Consider the following 15,368-nt stretch of genomic DNA (forward strand, 5'->3'; position numbering starts at 1 on the left):
TTGGGCTGTAGACCTGTCTGTAGGACCTGTCTCAGTTAAAGTGGGTTGGCACTGATTCATTAAGGTCTCTACTAACCAATATGTTTACTTGATGAGAGGGACTGTGTCGTACATATCCAGCAGCACTTTATACTCTGCCGCATCCATTGTCCCCCCATGCGATACAATGTAACTCAGCAAAAAAAGAAACGTCCCTTTTTCAGGACCCTGTCTTTCAAAGATAATTAGTAAAAATCCAAGTAACTCCACAGATCTTCATTGTAAAGGGTTTAAACACTGTTTCCCATGCTTGTTCAATGAACCATAAACATGCACCTGTGGAACGGTCGTTAAGACACTAACAGCTCACAGAAGGTAGGAAATTAAGGTCACAGTTATGAAAACTTAGGACACTAAAGAGGCCTTTCTACTGACTCTGAAAAACACCAAAAGAAAGATGCCCAGGGTCCCTGCTCATCTGCGTGAACGTGCCTTAGGCATGCTGCAAGGAGGCATGAGGACTGCAGATGTGGCCAGGGCAATAAATTGCAATGTTCGTACTGTGAGACGCCTAAGACAGCGCTACAGGGAGACAGGACGGACAGCTGATCATCCTCGCAGTGGCAGACCATGTGTAACAACACCTGCACAGGATCGGTACATCCAAACATCACACCTGCAGGACAGGTATAGGATGGCAACAACAACTGCCCGAGTTACACCAGGAATGCACAATCCCTCCATCAGTGCACAGACTGTCCGCAATAGGCTGACAGAGGCTGGACTGAGGGCTTGTAGGCCTGTTGTAAGGCAGGTCCTCACCAGACATCACCGGCAACAACGTCGCCTATGGGCACAAACCCACCGTCGCTGGACCAGACAGACTGTTAGTCACATGTCTGTGGAACTTGTTCAGTTTATGTCTCAGTTGTTGAATCTTGTTATGTTCATACAAATATTTACACATGTTAAGTTTGCTGAAAATAAACACCGTTTTTTTTGCTGAGTTTATATGGAATACACCGTGGCCGGTAGAGAAAAAAAACGTTACTACCCGTCTCAGGTAAACTGAGTTGGAAAATACAAACATGTTTTTTAAGGGGCCTGTGTCTACATATCCAGCAGTACTTTGTTCTCCACCATAGAGGTGGATAGAGGGCTCACAAGCAGCACCACTGAGAGTTTTCATAGAGGTGGATAGAGGGCTCACAGGCAGCACCACTGAGAGTTTTCAACATTTTGAAGTAGTCAACTAGGTGGGACTTACTATTGATTGATTGATTTACTGTGGAAAAACAAGCACTGAGTACAACCCAGGGGCCAACACGTTAAAGCAAAAATCACTTGGAAGGATCACATAATTTCATCCAGGTCAGCAGGAGGGATCAACCGAATGAATTATACTCCTGAACTAATGTTCCGTAACTGCAGGTGGCAGTAAATCACAAACCTTGGCATTATACATTATCAAAGTAGATGGTGATGTGTACATTTTGAGTTTATTTGCTACCTTCCAATACACTCATAGAAGAAGATATGGACTACTTTAAAATGGAGATCGCCCTCAATGTTGCTTCCCAAGCCCATACTGACACAGCATTGCAAGGACAGGACAGCGTGCCTTTACATTCCTATGGAGTTAGCTTATGTAGCCTCTTCCTTCACTTCTCTCTCCTCTACCTCAACTTCTCCTTCTTCTTCCTTAATGTGTATCTGTTCTCCCTCCTCCTCTTTGACAATCACATTGAGAGTACATGTAGGTTTCTCTCCAATGTGTCTTAACTGATGATTCCTTATGTTTGTTGCCCAACTGAAACTCTTTCCACAAAGTGTGCAGTGGTAAGGCTTCTCCCCTGTATGTACTCTTTGATGTTCCTTAAGAACTGAATAATAATCGAAGCTTTTCCCACATTGGGTGCAGTGGTAAGGTTTCTCTCCACTATGTACTCTCTCATGTCCCGTAAGTTTTACTTTCTCACTGAAACTCTTCCCACATTGGGAGCAGTGGTAAGGCTTGTGATTTTTCTGATGAGTCTTTAGGTTTCCTAGCTGACTGAAACTCTTCCCGCAAAGAGAGCAGTGGTAAGGCTTCTCCCCAGTATGTACTCTCTGATGGTCCTTAAGTCTTCCTGAATGATTGAAGCTCTTCTCACACTGGGAGCAGGGGTAAGGATTCTCTCCACTGTGTATTCTCTGGTGAGCCTTTAGTTTGCTTGGTGTCTGAAAACTCTTCCCACATTGAGGGCAAAGGTAAGTCTTCTTTCTTTTCGGAGTTTGTTTGTGTGATTTGTGCCGAGATGGATAAATACAACTGTCACTACAGCAGGGGTGGGGCTTCTGTCTGCGTTTTCCTGATGCTGTGGAACAGGGCTTGCTGTCTGAGCCTGGGTTCGAGCTCTCTCCTGTGAGAAAATGAACACACATGGGGTAAGAAACAGAGAGAGGAACAAAGGCTTTTGGGTTTAAAAATGCAGGATTCAACATTAATTTGGTGGGATGTGAGCATTTTATTTATTTATTATTAGGATCCCATTAGCTGTTGGGAAAGCAGCAGCTACTCTTCCTGGGGTCCACACAAAACATAATACAGAACATGAATAGATAAGAACAGCTCAACGACAGAACTACATCAATTTTTAAATGGCACATGTAGCCTACATATCAATACATACGCACAAACTATCTAGGTCAAAAGGGGAAGAGGCGTTGTGCCTTGAGGTGTTGCTTTATCTGGGTTTTTTAAACCATTAACAGAGCATTGAAATAGACTTTACATGGGGCTTGTTGTTTTGCATCACACAGAGATGATGCAATTGTCAAATTACAATGCATTGCACAATGGTGAGTACTGGGCAGACATTTTTGTTTTGGCACTTTCCCTCCCTGCCACATTCAGAAGCCTGAGGGGTGAACTACAAAGCAGAAACAATGAGTTAGCCAGCCAACTTGCCTAAATATTCTGAAATAACTTGAAGCTTGATATTGGCATTGTCTAATTGACTCAACAACCCAAAACACACATCTAAGTTTAGATTTCTTAATGAACCAGAAAATCAACTGTAATTTGGGGTTGTTTATCAAAGTTAGCTGGTTAACTCATTGATCCTGATTTGGATATCCCTCTAAACCAAAGAGGATGTTGTTAGCCTGAATTTACCTGAGTCAACGGAGTCACTGTATCCGTCCTCGCTCTCTTCCTCCTCCTCCTTGATTTCTCTCTCCTCCTCTTTGACAATCACATTGAGTTCCAGTGTTTGACTGCAGTCTTTTAGCTTCACTGACAGCATCTCTGGACCCCGCTGTGAGCTTCTCTGGGCTGGAACACCACAGCCAGAACCCGGTTCAGACATGGTAGGCTAGAGGTGGATCTAAAAAGAGGAGACCCAAAGAGTTCAGGGTGTACTCTCTGATGGTCCTTAAGTCTTCCTGAATGATTGAAGCTCTTCTCACACTGGGAGCAGGGGTAAGGATTTTCTCCACTGTGTATTCTCTATTCTCTAGCCTACCATGTCTGAACCGGGTTTCACAAACCTAGATCGTGGGATATTTCCAAAAATATATGTAGCTAAAATAGCTACCACATCTCGACCAACAGGGATTAGCACAAACCGGTAGCCAGGTAGTTTAGCAACGGTTGGTCAAGCTAATTTAGCTAGTTAGTTACCTAGCTCAGCTAGCTTATTCCTCGCTAGACATTTTACTCACAATGCAACGATAGCTGGCTAAGTATAAAAAGACACACTTCAACTTTCCCTGAATTTAGTTAGCTACACAAACGGGTTGGATTTGAGTGTTATCCTAGCTTGGATAACAACAAAGCCAGGCCGCGGCAACCACTAACGATTCATGGAATGCGTTAGTTACAGACCCAACTACAAGCTCACATTTAAAATGTAAGCAGTAGGCTACCTGATACTAATTTCCTTTATCTACTTGTTTGGTTGATGAGAACGTGATGAGATCCAGTGAGAGCGCAAGCAGAATCACTCATCCACCTGCCGACATCAGCGAGTCGTCAGCAATATTAAAAATGTACTTCCGGGTCACAGAATTTCGGAAACTTTCCAAATAAAAAGTCCCCCACGTAATAGTAGAAAAGTGCCAATAACCTGTATTTATTCATGATATATTAAAAAATAATATTCTAAACATTAACAAGTATTCCTATTTATTCACATTTAAGTGACATTTGCATTACATTTGTGTTTTAAAACAAGGTCAAATAAATGCCCCCAATGCATATCACTGTATATGAAATACATATTGGCTTGTAGAGCAAAAACTATTGTAGGTATTGTAGGGAATAATCAGTAGGGTCTGTAGAATGTATATAGGGTACCTTTTCATGGGGCACTAAATTATACGGCGTGTTGCTGGCCTTTTACTCCACCCAATCCATTGGTCACAATGCAAATCACTGCATTGTGACCAAAGCAGTGTACAAAACATTAAGAACACCTGCTCTTTCCATAACATAGACTGACCAAGTGAATCCAGGTGAAAGCTATGATCCCTTATTGATGTCACTTGTTAAATCCACTTCAATCAGTGTAGCTGAAGGGGAGGAGACAGGTTAAATAAGGAATTTGATGCCTTGAGACATGGATTGTGTATGTGTGCCATTCAGAGGGCAAGACAGAAGATTTAAATGCCTTTGAACGGGGTATGGTAGTAGGTGCCAGATGCACCGGTTTGTGTCAAGAACTGCAACACTGCTGGGTTTTTCACACTCAACAGTTTCCAGTGTATATAAAGAATGGTCCACCACCCAAAGGACATCCAGCCAACTTGACACAACTGTGGGAAGCATTGGATTCAGCATTCCATGCCCCGACGAATTGAGGCTTTTCTGAGGGCAAAAGGGGGTGCAACTCAATATTAGGAAGGTGTTCCCTAATGTTTTGTACACTCAGTGTATATGTGACCGACCGGCTCAAATCGGTCTTATCAAAATTTGAAATGGTGTTTTATACATTGGCTAAAAGTGGAGACTCAGAGCTACAAAATTGTATATCATACACTACAGTTGAGGAACAATGGGAAAGTAATTTTGCTTTGAAAGTTGATAAACTTGTAAACTCACTTTGGAGAAAATATCCTTTGAATCTTTTGGTTCTACTACTGGAGAGCCCTTCCTTGTCTAAACCCATTCAGCATCGTTCACACCCTCTTAAGCTTTAGCCCCACCCGTCGCTTTAAGGGTCGATCAGAGCATTCTGTACTAACAACAGAAGTCAATCACCCAAGCTAACTTGCTAGCTACTTCCAGACACAAATGACAGACCAGCTCACTGAACATTACTCGCCCTAACAGAGCTGGTTAGGCTGTTATGTTATCCAGAGCGTTGGTGACTGCAACTGTGCTGTCAGATTGTCCGTTCGTAAATTCAAAACGTGTCGGCTCTCAGAGCGCACACCGGACGCTCTGGCCGATGAGTTAACTGGCTAACGTTGGCTAGCTACTTCCAGACACCATTTTACTCGTCCTAGCAGAGCTGGTTAGGCTGTTTTCATGTTATCCAGAGCATTGGTGACTGTAACTGGGCTGCTGTCAACAATTTAATAACGCTTTTTTGCCGATGTTTACTGACACCGGCCATTTATTATATGGCGTCATTAAATGGGGCACTGAATAATACGGAGTGTTGCTGGTCTTGTTGTTTTTTTGTTTGTTTTTTTACATCATTTTAACATGAGTTTTGCAAAGCTGCAAAAAAGTTTTGCCGCGGACTTTTATTTTAAAGACAAAATCCGAAAACCTTAATGTGGATTGGGTAAATTACAGCTAGTGTTGCTGCCATGACCCTAATCCTGCAGACTGTGTTTGGTCTGGATTTGTGAGCATCATATCAGCATAGTAGTTGTGCATTTTTTGGCGTCTGACAAAGACATCACTTTTTTAAAGTCCGTTGCTGCAAATAGGGAGTTTTTGCCCCGTCCCAAGTATTAGTAACTGCATGGGTGTGCTGCGTTCTTAACCAAGTGGGAACATGGAATTTACCACACACGACTGGGAAAAATCAACTTGAACAGCCCTCCAACTGGTAATTACTAGTGGGGAAACTCCTCTATCATCTGGAGCTTCCACTTCTCCCACATGCTGACCTCTGACGTCACCTACTAAGGAAATGACCCCAATAACATAATTAAATGTAACAACAAAACACTATTTATAAAAAGCAATCTATTAATACGTTTTTTAATCACTATCATTACATTTACATTTTAGTCATTTAGCAGACACTCTTATCCAGAGCGACTTACAGTTAGTGAGTGCATACATTTTTTCACACTGGCCCCCGTGGGAAACGAACCCACAACCCTGGCGTTGCAAGCGCCATGCTCTACCAACTGAGCTACACGGGGCTATCATTTGTTTACAAGAATGATAGCTGTACTTTTAGTTTATGGTTTACTCAGCTTGTTGGCCATTAGCCAAGGCGTTTCTTAACAAGTTCAAAGCACATGAATGCATCCAACTGGTAATTATGACTTCACAACTGGTAAATTCCCACCTCCTACTTGGTTACGAACGCAGCATTTTCTGTGTCTGGAGGGGAACCATTTCAGGGGAACACATCTCGTGAGGTCATTAAGTAGGAGGATCAACAGTGATGGGTGAGACATCAGCGCTCTGTTATTGGTTAACTGGCCGCAGGTTAGTTTAATGTTTACACAGCAGGTTAGGAGAACTAATGCAGCAGGTTAGGAGAACTAATGCAGCAGGTTAGGATAACTAATGCAGCAGGTTAGGAGAACTAATGCAGCAGGTTAGGATAACTAATGCAGCAGGTTAGGATAACTAATGCAGCAGGTTAGGATAATTAACGTGGGTAGTTATGAGAATGAGACTTAGGCTAGGAAAAGGGTTAGGGTTAGGCTAAGCTAAAATGCTACAGTTGTCAACAATCGACTTGCTGTGCAGCCCCATCAGACATGCAAAACGGTCGAGTGGCAACAAATCTGCCCAATTAGCTCATTGGCTTTCCAAACTCCCACTTCTGTTGATCCTCCCACTTCTTTAGCAACGCCTGCTTATAGACACTGGGCCGATTTGGTTATGCTGAGCCACGGGGCTCCGGTCATAGGCCTGTCGAACAGTAATCTGCGCCACTCTCTCTGTCATGTTGTCAACAAGGCAGCATGGTATCGTCCAGAAACATACATCATCTCTTTTCCATAAAATAAATGTTAGAATTTTCTAACATGTTTTCATTGGGAAGGCAGATTGTGTTTTTATCAAAAGCAATCCCTTTTGCATTGGGAAAACACAGAATCCTAGTAATTACTACACGTGCTTAATTACATCACTTTTGTTTTGAGCCGACTTTGCTGCAGGCTTTGAACTTGGCACCTGGCTCAAGCCCAAGAGGTAGCCCGGTTCCAAATTGAATGCAATCAATTTTCAGCCGACGCAAACACGCCTACACGGGCGCCAGGGCAGGATTAATCGAACCCCCTCACACTTCCAGTATGCAGTTACCGCCCCTCCAGGAAACCTATTTCTCAAAGCTAAGGATCCGGATCACGTTCTGTGTCTCTGCTCTACTCATTCTGAAACCTCTTTCTCAAAGCTAAGGATCCGGATCACATTCTGTGTCTCTGCTCTACTCATTCTGAAACCTCTTTCTCAAAGCTAAGGATCCGGATCACGTTCTGTGTCTCTGCTCTACTCATTCTGAAACCTCTTTCTCAAAGCTAAGGATCCGGATCACGTTCTGTGTCTCTCTGCTCTACTCATTCTGAATGGAGAATGGTTCTGAATCAATGTCAGCAGGATCACACAATGATACTATTCTACATAACAGAACCCAATATCATAGCATAGTAGGCTATAACGTTACTGTAGACAAAACACCCCCTCTTTTATTAGAAGATTTTAGGATGATTTTGCCAATGGTCCCATTTTTCTCTCATGACGTCAAAACTCAACAACGAGCCACTATAGGCAATAGGTAACTCAACAACGAGCCACTATAGGCAATAGGTAACTCAACAACGAGCCACTATAGGCAATAGGTAACTCAACAACGAGCCACTACAGGCAATAGGTAACTCAACAACGAGCCACTATAGGCAATAGGTAACTCAACAACGAGCCACTACAGGCAATAGGTAACTCAACAACGAGCCACTATAGGCAATAGGTAACTCAACAACGAGCCACTATAGGCAATAGGTAACTCAACAACGAGCCACTACAGGCAATAGGTAACTCAACAACGAGCCACTATAGGCAATAGGTAACTCAACAACGAGCCACTATAGGCAATAGGTAACTCAACAACGAGCCACTATAGGCAATAGGTAACTCAACAACGAGCCACTACAGGCAATAGGTAACTCAACAACGAGCCACTATAGGCAATAGGTAACTCAACAACGAGCCACTATAGGCAATAGGTAACTCAACAACGAGCCACTATAGGCAATAGGTAACTCAACAACGAGCCACTATAGGCAATAGGTAACTCAACAACGAGCCACTACAGGCAATAGGTAACTCAACAACGAGCCACTACAGGCAATAGGTAACTCAACAACGAGCCACTATAGGCAATAGGTAACTCAACAACGAGCCACTACAGGCAATAGGTAACTCAACAACGAGCCACTATAGGCAATAGGTAACTCAACAACGAGCCACTATAGGCAATAGGTAACTCAACAACGAGCCACTATAGGCAATAGGTAACTCAACAACGAGCCACTATAGGCAATAGGTAACTCAACAACGAGCCACTATAGGCAATAGGTAACTCAACAACGAGCCACTATAGGCAATAGGTAACTCAACAACGAGCCACTACAGGCAATAGGTAACTCAACAACGAGCCACTATAGGCAATAGGTAACTCAACAACGAGCCACTATAGGCAATAGGTAACTCAACAACGAGCCACTATAGGCAATAGGTAACTCAACAACGAGCCACTATAGGCAATAGGTAACTCAACAACGAGCCACTATAGGCAATAGGTAACTCAACAACGAGCCACTATAGGCAATAGGTAACTCAACAACGAGCCACTATAGGCAATAGGTAACTCAACAACGAGCCACTATAGGCAATAGGTAACTCAACAACGAGCCACTATAGGCAATAGGTTATGTGCTTTTATTGAAACAAAAGATGGGTTCGTTTGTTACCTCCATCTGCTCTAAAGTTCATTCACTGTACATCATTCAGAACACTGTCGGCTACTTTAAAATAACACTGTACATAACTCAAGGGGCCCTGTGTAGCTCAGTTGGTAGAGCATGGCGCTTGCAACACCAGGGTTGTGGGTTCGTTTCCCACTGGGGGGGGCCAGTATGAAAAATGTATGCACTCACTAAACTGTAAGTCGCTCTGGATAAGAGCGTCTGCTAAATGACTAAAATGTAAATGTAAGAAGATCTAAGACTTGTAGAATTATATTTTACGATTCATGTTGAGAAATGTGAAAGGAGGTTGAGCACAAATGTAGAATACTGTCATTATGGCTGCGTTTACACTGGCAGCCCAATTCTGAGCTTTTTTTCCCCATTCATTGGTCTTTTGACCAATCACATTAGATCTTTTCACATCAGATCTTGGCTGCCTGTGTAAACTCAGCCTATGATCCAACATTGATTCAGCTTTGATCTAACTGTATTAAACAAGCACCACCCATTTCTATCTTCAGCTACCTGCAGGGTGATGTTATATTATTCCAACAATGCAGTGTTTAGCTTCTCTTATTCTGATGATTTATTATCACTATGATACAATACTGACTTTTCATGGATAAAGACAATCTACCAACATCATCCACCTTCAATGAAGAAGAAGATTACAGTTTGTTTGCATTTATTATTCAATTAATGGATTCTTTACAATATTTTAAACCAGGGGTTGGAACCGGTTCAGGGAACAGCACCGAAAACCGGAATTTTGAGGAACAGAACCAGAACTGACAACGATTGGGATCTATACTGTTCCGGAACAGAACCGTTATTTTTAAAAGCATAGGAACTGATTAATAATGTTATTTGACGTTCCGGGCATTTTTTCCAGTCCCACGCATAGTCTACTGTAGCTACTGACGTTACAGCCGGGATTCATTAGAGAACATGGATTCACTTCTTCAATGCTAGTTAAGGATGCTATAGTTATCACATTTCACATTGGATTTATTAACTACCAAAAGGTAAGACTTGCTTTTATTTAAATTAAGCCAACTCTCTGAAGTTCAAAGACATTCAAAGTTTCTTCATAGAAGCCGCTCCTCCGTAGGTATAATTCCGTGGGCCTAATTCAGATAATGCATGTCAAAACAACAAGATGCCCAGTGATTCATGGTTCGAACCGGTTCAGAACTTTATTTAGCTGGAATGGAACAAAAAACAATAATGGTTCTGTTCAGAATGAAATGATTGGAAGATAATTTCGGTTCCAACCTGTGTTTTAAACAGAGGTTCCATCCAGATCATAACATAACAATACACTTGATGTCAATACAAACCAGCCCTTCTACTGAGTTGAATGTCATACTGATTCTATTATTGAATAGTCCATAGGGCTCAAGGTCTAAAGTAGTGCCCTACAGAGGGAATAGGGTGCCATTTGGGACACTCAGCCCAAGTATTCAGCTCAAGGCCTATATAGAATATGCTACTGTGAACTGTTTTACATTAAAAAGTTTAAAAATAGTAATGTATTATATGTTACTTTAAAGGGAGATTTCTAACAAATTATACTACATATTCATCATCTCCAGCACCACCCCAACATCAACATATGTGAAAATGGCGCATTTCTATATTTTGCAGTAAAAAAGATTGAGGAAGATACACTACATGGCCAAAAGTATATGGACACATGCTCGTCAAAATCATGGGCATTAATATGGAGTTGGTCCCCCCTTTGCTGCTATAACAGTCTCCACTCCTCTAGGAAGGCTTTCCACTAGAGGTTGGAACATTGCTGTGGGGACTTGCTTCCATTCAGCCACAAGAGCATTAGTGAGGTCGGGCACTGATGTTGGGTGATTAGGCCTGGCTCGCAGTCGGCGTTCCAATTCATCCCAAAGGTGTTCGATTGGGTTGAGGTCAGGGCTCTGTGCAGTCAAGTTCTTCCACACCGATCTCGACAAACCGTTTCAGTATGGACCTCGCTTTGTGCACGGGGGCATTGTCAAGCTGAAACAGGAAAGGGCCTTCTCCAAACTGTTGCCACAAAGTTGGAAGCACAGAATCGTCTAGAGTGTCATTGCATGCTGTATGACCATCCGCAATCTGATTGAATAAATGGCCTGAATCTGTGAGCCACCTGGAGTAGTTGGAGTGCAGTCGAAGATGTAGCACGCATGCAACCAGAACACAGCCCAGATACAGATATACGGTATATCCCATGCTTTATTGAACAATATATTTCCCATGGGAGAAATTGTGAGGCTTTTCTGATGACGCTCTCCTACCTGACTGAAGCTCCTCCCACACTGGGAGCCTCCTGTGTGCGTTAGCTATAGAGATGGATAGAGGGCGCACCTGGACAAAGCTTGTTTTAGCATGGGCAGCACCATTGAGGGTTTTCACCATTTTGAAGTGGTCAACTGGGTGGGACTTACTATGTGTTAAGGAAGGATCGCATAATTCCATCCAGGTCAACAGGAGGGGGTCAACCAATGAATTACACCCTGCGCTAACATTCCATAACTGCAGGTAGCAGTAAATCACCAGCCTTGGCATTGTACCTGTTCAGAATTTTTACTCAACACTTTTTTTGTTGTTGTTTTATTTTTACTTTTTTTGTTAAAAATAAATGCACTGTTGGTTAAGGGCTGTAAGTAAGCATTTCACTGTAATGTCTGCACCTGTTGTATTCGGCGCATGTGACCAATAAAATTTGATTTGATTTGAATATACACACTACAGCACATTAGGTGGTGCTATCCTGTTCAGACTATTATAACGTGTATATTAGTCTGTATATGAATGTGTAGTTGAATGTGTTCATTGTATTTTGATGTGTATTGTGGTGCTATCCAGGGTTTAGGCACACACTCCAGCACATTAGGTGGTGGTATTCAAGTTGAGTTCATTTGTGAAGTTCCAATACACTCATAGAAGTAAAAGAAGATGAAGCTAGCCCTCAAAGGTGCTGCCCATGACCATGCTGTCACAGAATACACCATTGCAAGGATAGATGTGAATTTCCAGACCTATAGTTAGCTATGTATCCTCACTTCACGTCACTCTCCTCTCCCTCAACATCTTCCTCTTTTCCCTCCTCCTTCTCCTCCTCCTCCTCCTCTTCCTTGACAATCACATTGAAAGCACAGGCAGACTTCTCTCCAATGTGTATTCTCTCATGACTTTTAAGACTTCTTAGCTGAGTGAATCCACCCCCACACTGAGAGCAGTGGTAAAGCTTCTCCCCTGTATGTATTCTCTGATGTTTCTTAAGGTTTCCTGGTTGACTGAAACTCTTCCCACAAAGAGAGCAGTGGTAAGGCTTCTCCCCTGTATGTATTCTCTGGTGTTTCTTAAGGTTTCCTGGCTGACTGAAACTCTTCCCACAAAGAGAGCAGTGGTAAGGCTTCTCCACTGTATGTATTCTCTGATGTTCCTTAAGGCTTCCTGAATAATTGAAGCTCTTCTCACATTGGGTGCAATCGTAAGGCTTCTTTCCACTATGTACTTTGTCATGTCTCTTAAGGTTTACCTTCTCACGACCACGGCCAGGTAGTCTTGATGTATCTGGGTCAACTGCACCACTATTGTCCTCCTCTTCCTCAGCTTCTCTCTTTACCTCCTCTTTGACTTCCCTCTCACCATCCTCCTCTTTGACAATCACATTGAGAGTACAGTCACCATCTTCCTCTTTGACAATCACATTGAGAGTACCGTCACCCTCCTCCTCTTTGACAATCACATTGAGATTACAGGTAGGTTTCCCTCCAATGTGTATTCTCTGATGACTGTTAAGATTTCTTAGCTGAGTGAATCCCTCCCCACACTGAGAGCAGTGGTAAGGCTTCTCCCCTGTATTCATTCTCTGATCTTTAAGGCTTCCTGAATGATTGAAGCTCTTCCCACGTGTGGTGTAGTGGTAAGGCTTCTCTCCACTGTGTACTCTCTCATGTCTCTTAAGGTTTGCTTGCTCACTGAAACCCCTCCCACATTGGGAGCAGTGGAAAGGTTTCTCTCCTGTGTGTACTCTTTGGTGATTCTTTAGATTACCTGAGGAAGTAAAATTCTTCCCACATTGAGGGCAGTGGTAAGGCTTCTCTCCACTGTGTGCTCTCTGATGATTCTTTAGATTTCCTGCAAAACAAAAATTAATTCCGCACAGAGAGCAGTGGTAAGGCTTCTCCCCTGTATGTATTCTCTGATGTTTCTTAAGGTTTCCTGGTTGACTGAAACTCTTCCCACAAAGAGAGCAGTGAAAAGGCTTCTCCCCTGTATGTACTCTTTGATGTTCCTTAAGACTTCCAGAACGATTGAAGCTCTTCCCACATTGGGTGCAGTGGTAAGGCTTCTCTCCACTATGTACCTTCTCATGACTCGTGAGGTTGAATTTTTCACTGAAACTCTTCCCACATGTGGCACAGTGGAATGTTCTCTCTCCAGTGTGTACTCTTTGATGAATCTTTAGATTATTTGAGGAACTGAAACTCTTTCCACATTTAGGACAGGGGTAACGACCACGACCAGGTAGTCTTGATGTATCTGGGTCAACTACACCACTAGTTTCCTCCTCTTCCTTAACTTCTCTCTTTTTCTCATCAATTTCCTTCCCATCCTCCTCCTCCTCTTTGACAATCACATTGAAAGTACAGGCAGGCTTCTTTCCACTGTGGGATCTCTGATGATTCTTCAGGTCTCCTGCTCGACTGAAAATCTTTCCGCACAGAGAGCAGTGGTAAGGCTTCTCCCCTGTGTGTATTCGCTGATGTTTCTTAAGGTTTCCTGGCTGACTGAAACTCTTCCCACATGTAGTGCAGTTGTAAGGCTTCTCTCCACTATGTACTCTCTTATGTCTCTTAAGGTTAACTTTCTCACTGAAACTCTTCCCAAATGCTGAGCTGTGGAAAGGTTTCTCTCTAGTGTGTACTCTTTGATGATTCTTTAGATTAGTTGAGGAACTGAAACTCTTCTCACATTGAGGACAGGGGTAACTCCCACGGCCAGATAGTCTTGATGCTGTGGAACTGGGCTCGTTGTCTGAGTCTGGGTTGGGGCTCTCTCCTGTAATAATATCAACAGATATAGAGTAAGAAACAAAAGCTTTTAGCTTAACAATGCAGGATTCAACATTAATTTGGATTAACAGAGTATTTAAAGAAATACTTTGCAAGGGGCTTGTTGCATTGCATCACACATAGATAATGCCATTGTCAAATTACAATGCATTGCGCAATGGTCGGTAGCCATTTTTGTCTTGTCACTCTCCTTCCCTCTTACACATACAGAAGCCTGAGGGGTAAACTACAAAGCAGAATCAATGAGTTAGCCAGCTAACTACCCTAAATATTCAGAAATTACTTTGTCTTGTTTAGAAAGGTAAGCTTGAAATTGGCATATGTCTAATTGACTCAACAACCAAAAACATATCTAAGTTAACTTTTCTTAAATGAACCAGAAAATCTAGTTATTTGGGTTGTTTATCAAAGTTAGCTGGCTAGCTCATTGATACTGCTTTGTAGTTTCCCTCTCTGAACCAAAGAGGATGTTAGCCTGAATTTACCTGAGTCAACTGAGTCCCTGTCCTCCTCTCTCTCTTCCTCCTCCCCCTCATCGATTTCTCTCTCCTCCTCCTCCTCTTTGACAATCACATTGAGTTCCACTGTTTGACTGCAGTCCCCCAGCTTCACTGACAGCATCTCTGGACCCCGCTGTGAGCTCCTCTGGGCTGGAACACCACAGCCAGAACCTGGTTCAGACATGGTAGGCTAGAGGTGGATCTAAAAAGAGGAGACCCAAAGAGTTCAGGGTGATTTTCACAAACCTAGATCGTGGTATAAATCCAGAAAAGACAACAAAAAGGTATCCAAGGTAACAGAGTGATGCTGAGACTCAGAGTCGAAAAGGCTATGAGTAAAAAAGCATATTCAGTTCATATTACTAATATATGATTCACTCAGTGATTGAAATTACGACCCCATCCTCAGTAGCCTATTCCAACATTTGCCTACAGGCTATTAGGCAACACAAGCATTTTCTTGTGTTAGAATTAGGGGCAATTTCAAGGTAACAGAGTGATGCTGACACACAGAGTTGTCACTTTACTAAAACCCAATGAATGCAAAGTTAAACAAACCATGCAACTCTATGCACAAGGACTACTTTTAACAATTTACACTGACAATTCTACAAAGTTTGGTAACAATGACGGCACAAACGGCACCAACCATCATTCTGTT

General features: G+C 42.6%; 2 protein-coding genes across 2 annotated transcripts; both read right to left on the reverse strand.

Moving 5' to 3' along the window:
* Positions 1-1,372: 1,372 nt before the first annotated feature.
* On the reverse strand, positions 1,373-3,346 carry LOC311115625 (uncharacterized protein). The gene is made up of 2 exons (XM_084190783.1): positions 3,137-3,346; positions 1,373-2,381 (listed from the first exon to the last, which is right to left on the reverse strand). Exons 1-2 carry the CDS (start codon positions 3,327-3,329, stop codon positions 1,624-1,626), a joined length of 951 nt encoding a protein of 316 aa, XP_084046909.1. The 5' UTR covers positions 3,330-3,346; the 3' UTR covers positions 1,373-1,623.
* Positions 3,347-11,756: 8,410 nt separating this feature from the next.
* LOC311115626 (uncharacterized protein) lies at positions 11,757-14,909 on the reverse strand. Its single transcript, XM_084190784.1, has 2 exons — positions 14,693-14,909; positions 11,757-14,193 (listed from the first exon to the last, which is right to left on the reverse strand). The coding sequence occupies exons 1-2, from the start codon at positions 14,889-14,891 to the stop codon at positions 12,185-12,187; spliced, it is 2,208 nt and encodes a 735-aa protein (XP_084046910.1). The 5' UTR covers positions 14,892-14,909; the 3' UTR covers positions 11,757-12,184.
* Positions 14,910-15,368: the final 459 nt, after the last annotated feature.

The sequence above is a fragment of the Coregonus lavaretus genome, assembly GCF_964263955.1.
Source record: "Coregonus lavaretus genome assembly, contig: HAP1_SCAFFOLD_6750, whole genome shotgun sequence".
NCBI classification, from domain to species: Eukaryota; Metazoa; Chordata; class Actinopteri; order Salmoniformes; family Salmonidae; genus Coregonus; species Coregonus lavaretus.

Excerpts from the sequence above, each read along its gene's own strand:
- LOC311115625 (XM_084190783.1), bottom strand. The coding sequence starts at position 3,329 with ATGTCTGAACCGGGTTCTGGCTGTGGTGTTCCAGCCCAGAGAAGCTCA. Across the intron at positions 2,382-3,136 it reads CAGTGACTCCGTTGACTCAG|GAGAGAGCTCGAACCCAGGC; the intron begins GTAAATTCAGGC and ends ATTTTCTCACAG.
- LOC311115626 (XM_084190784.1), bottom strand. The coding sequence starts at position 14,891 with ATGTCTGAACCAGGTTCTGGCTGTGGTGTTCCAGCCCAGAGGAGCTCA. Across the intron at positions 14,194-14,692 it reads CAGGGACTCAGTTGACTCAG|GAGAGAGCCCCAACCCAGAC; the intron begins GTAAATTCAGGC and ends ATATTATTACAG.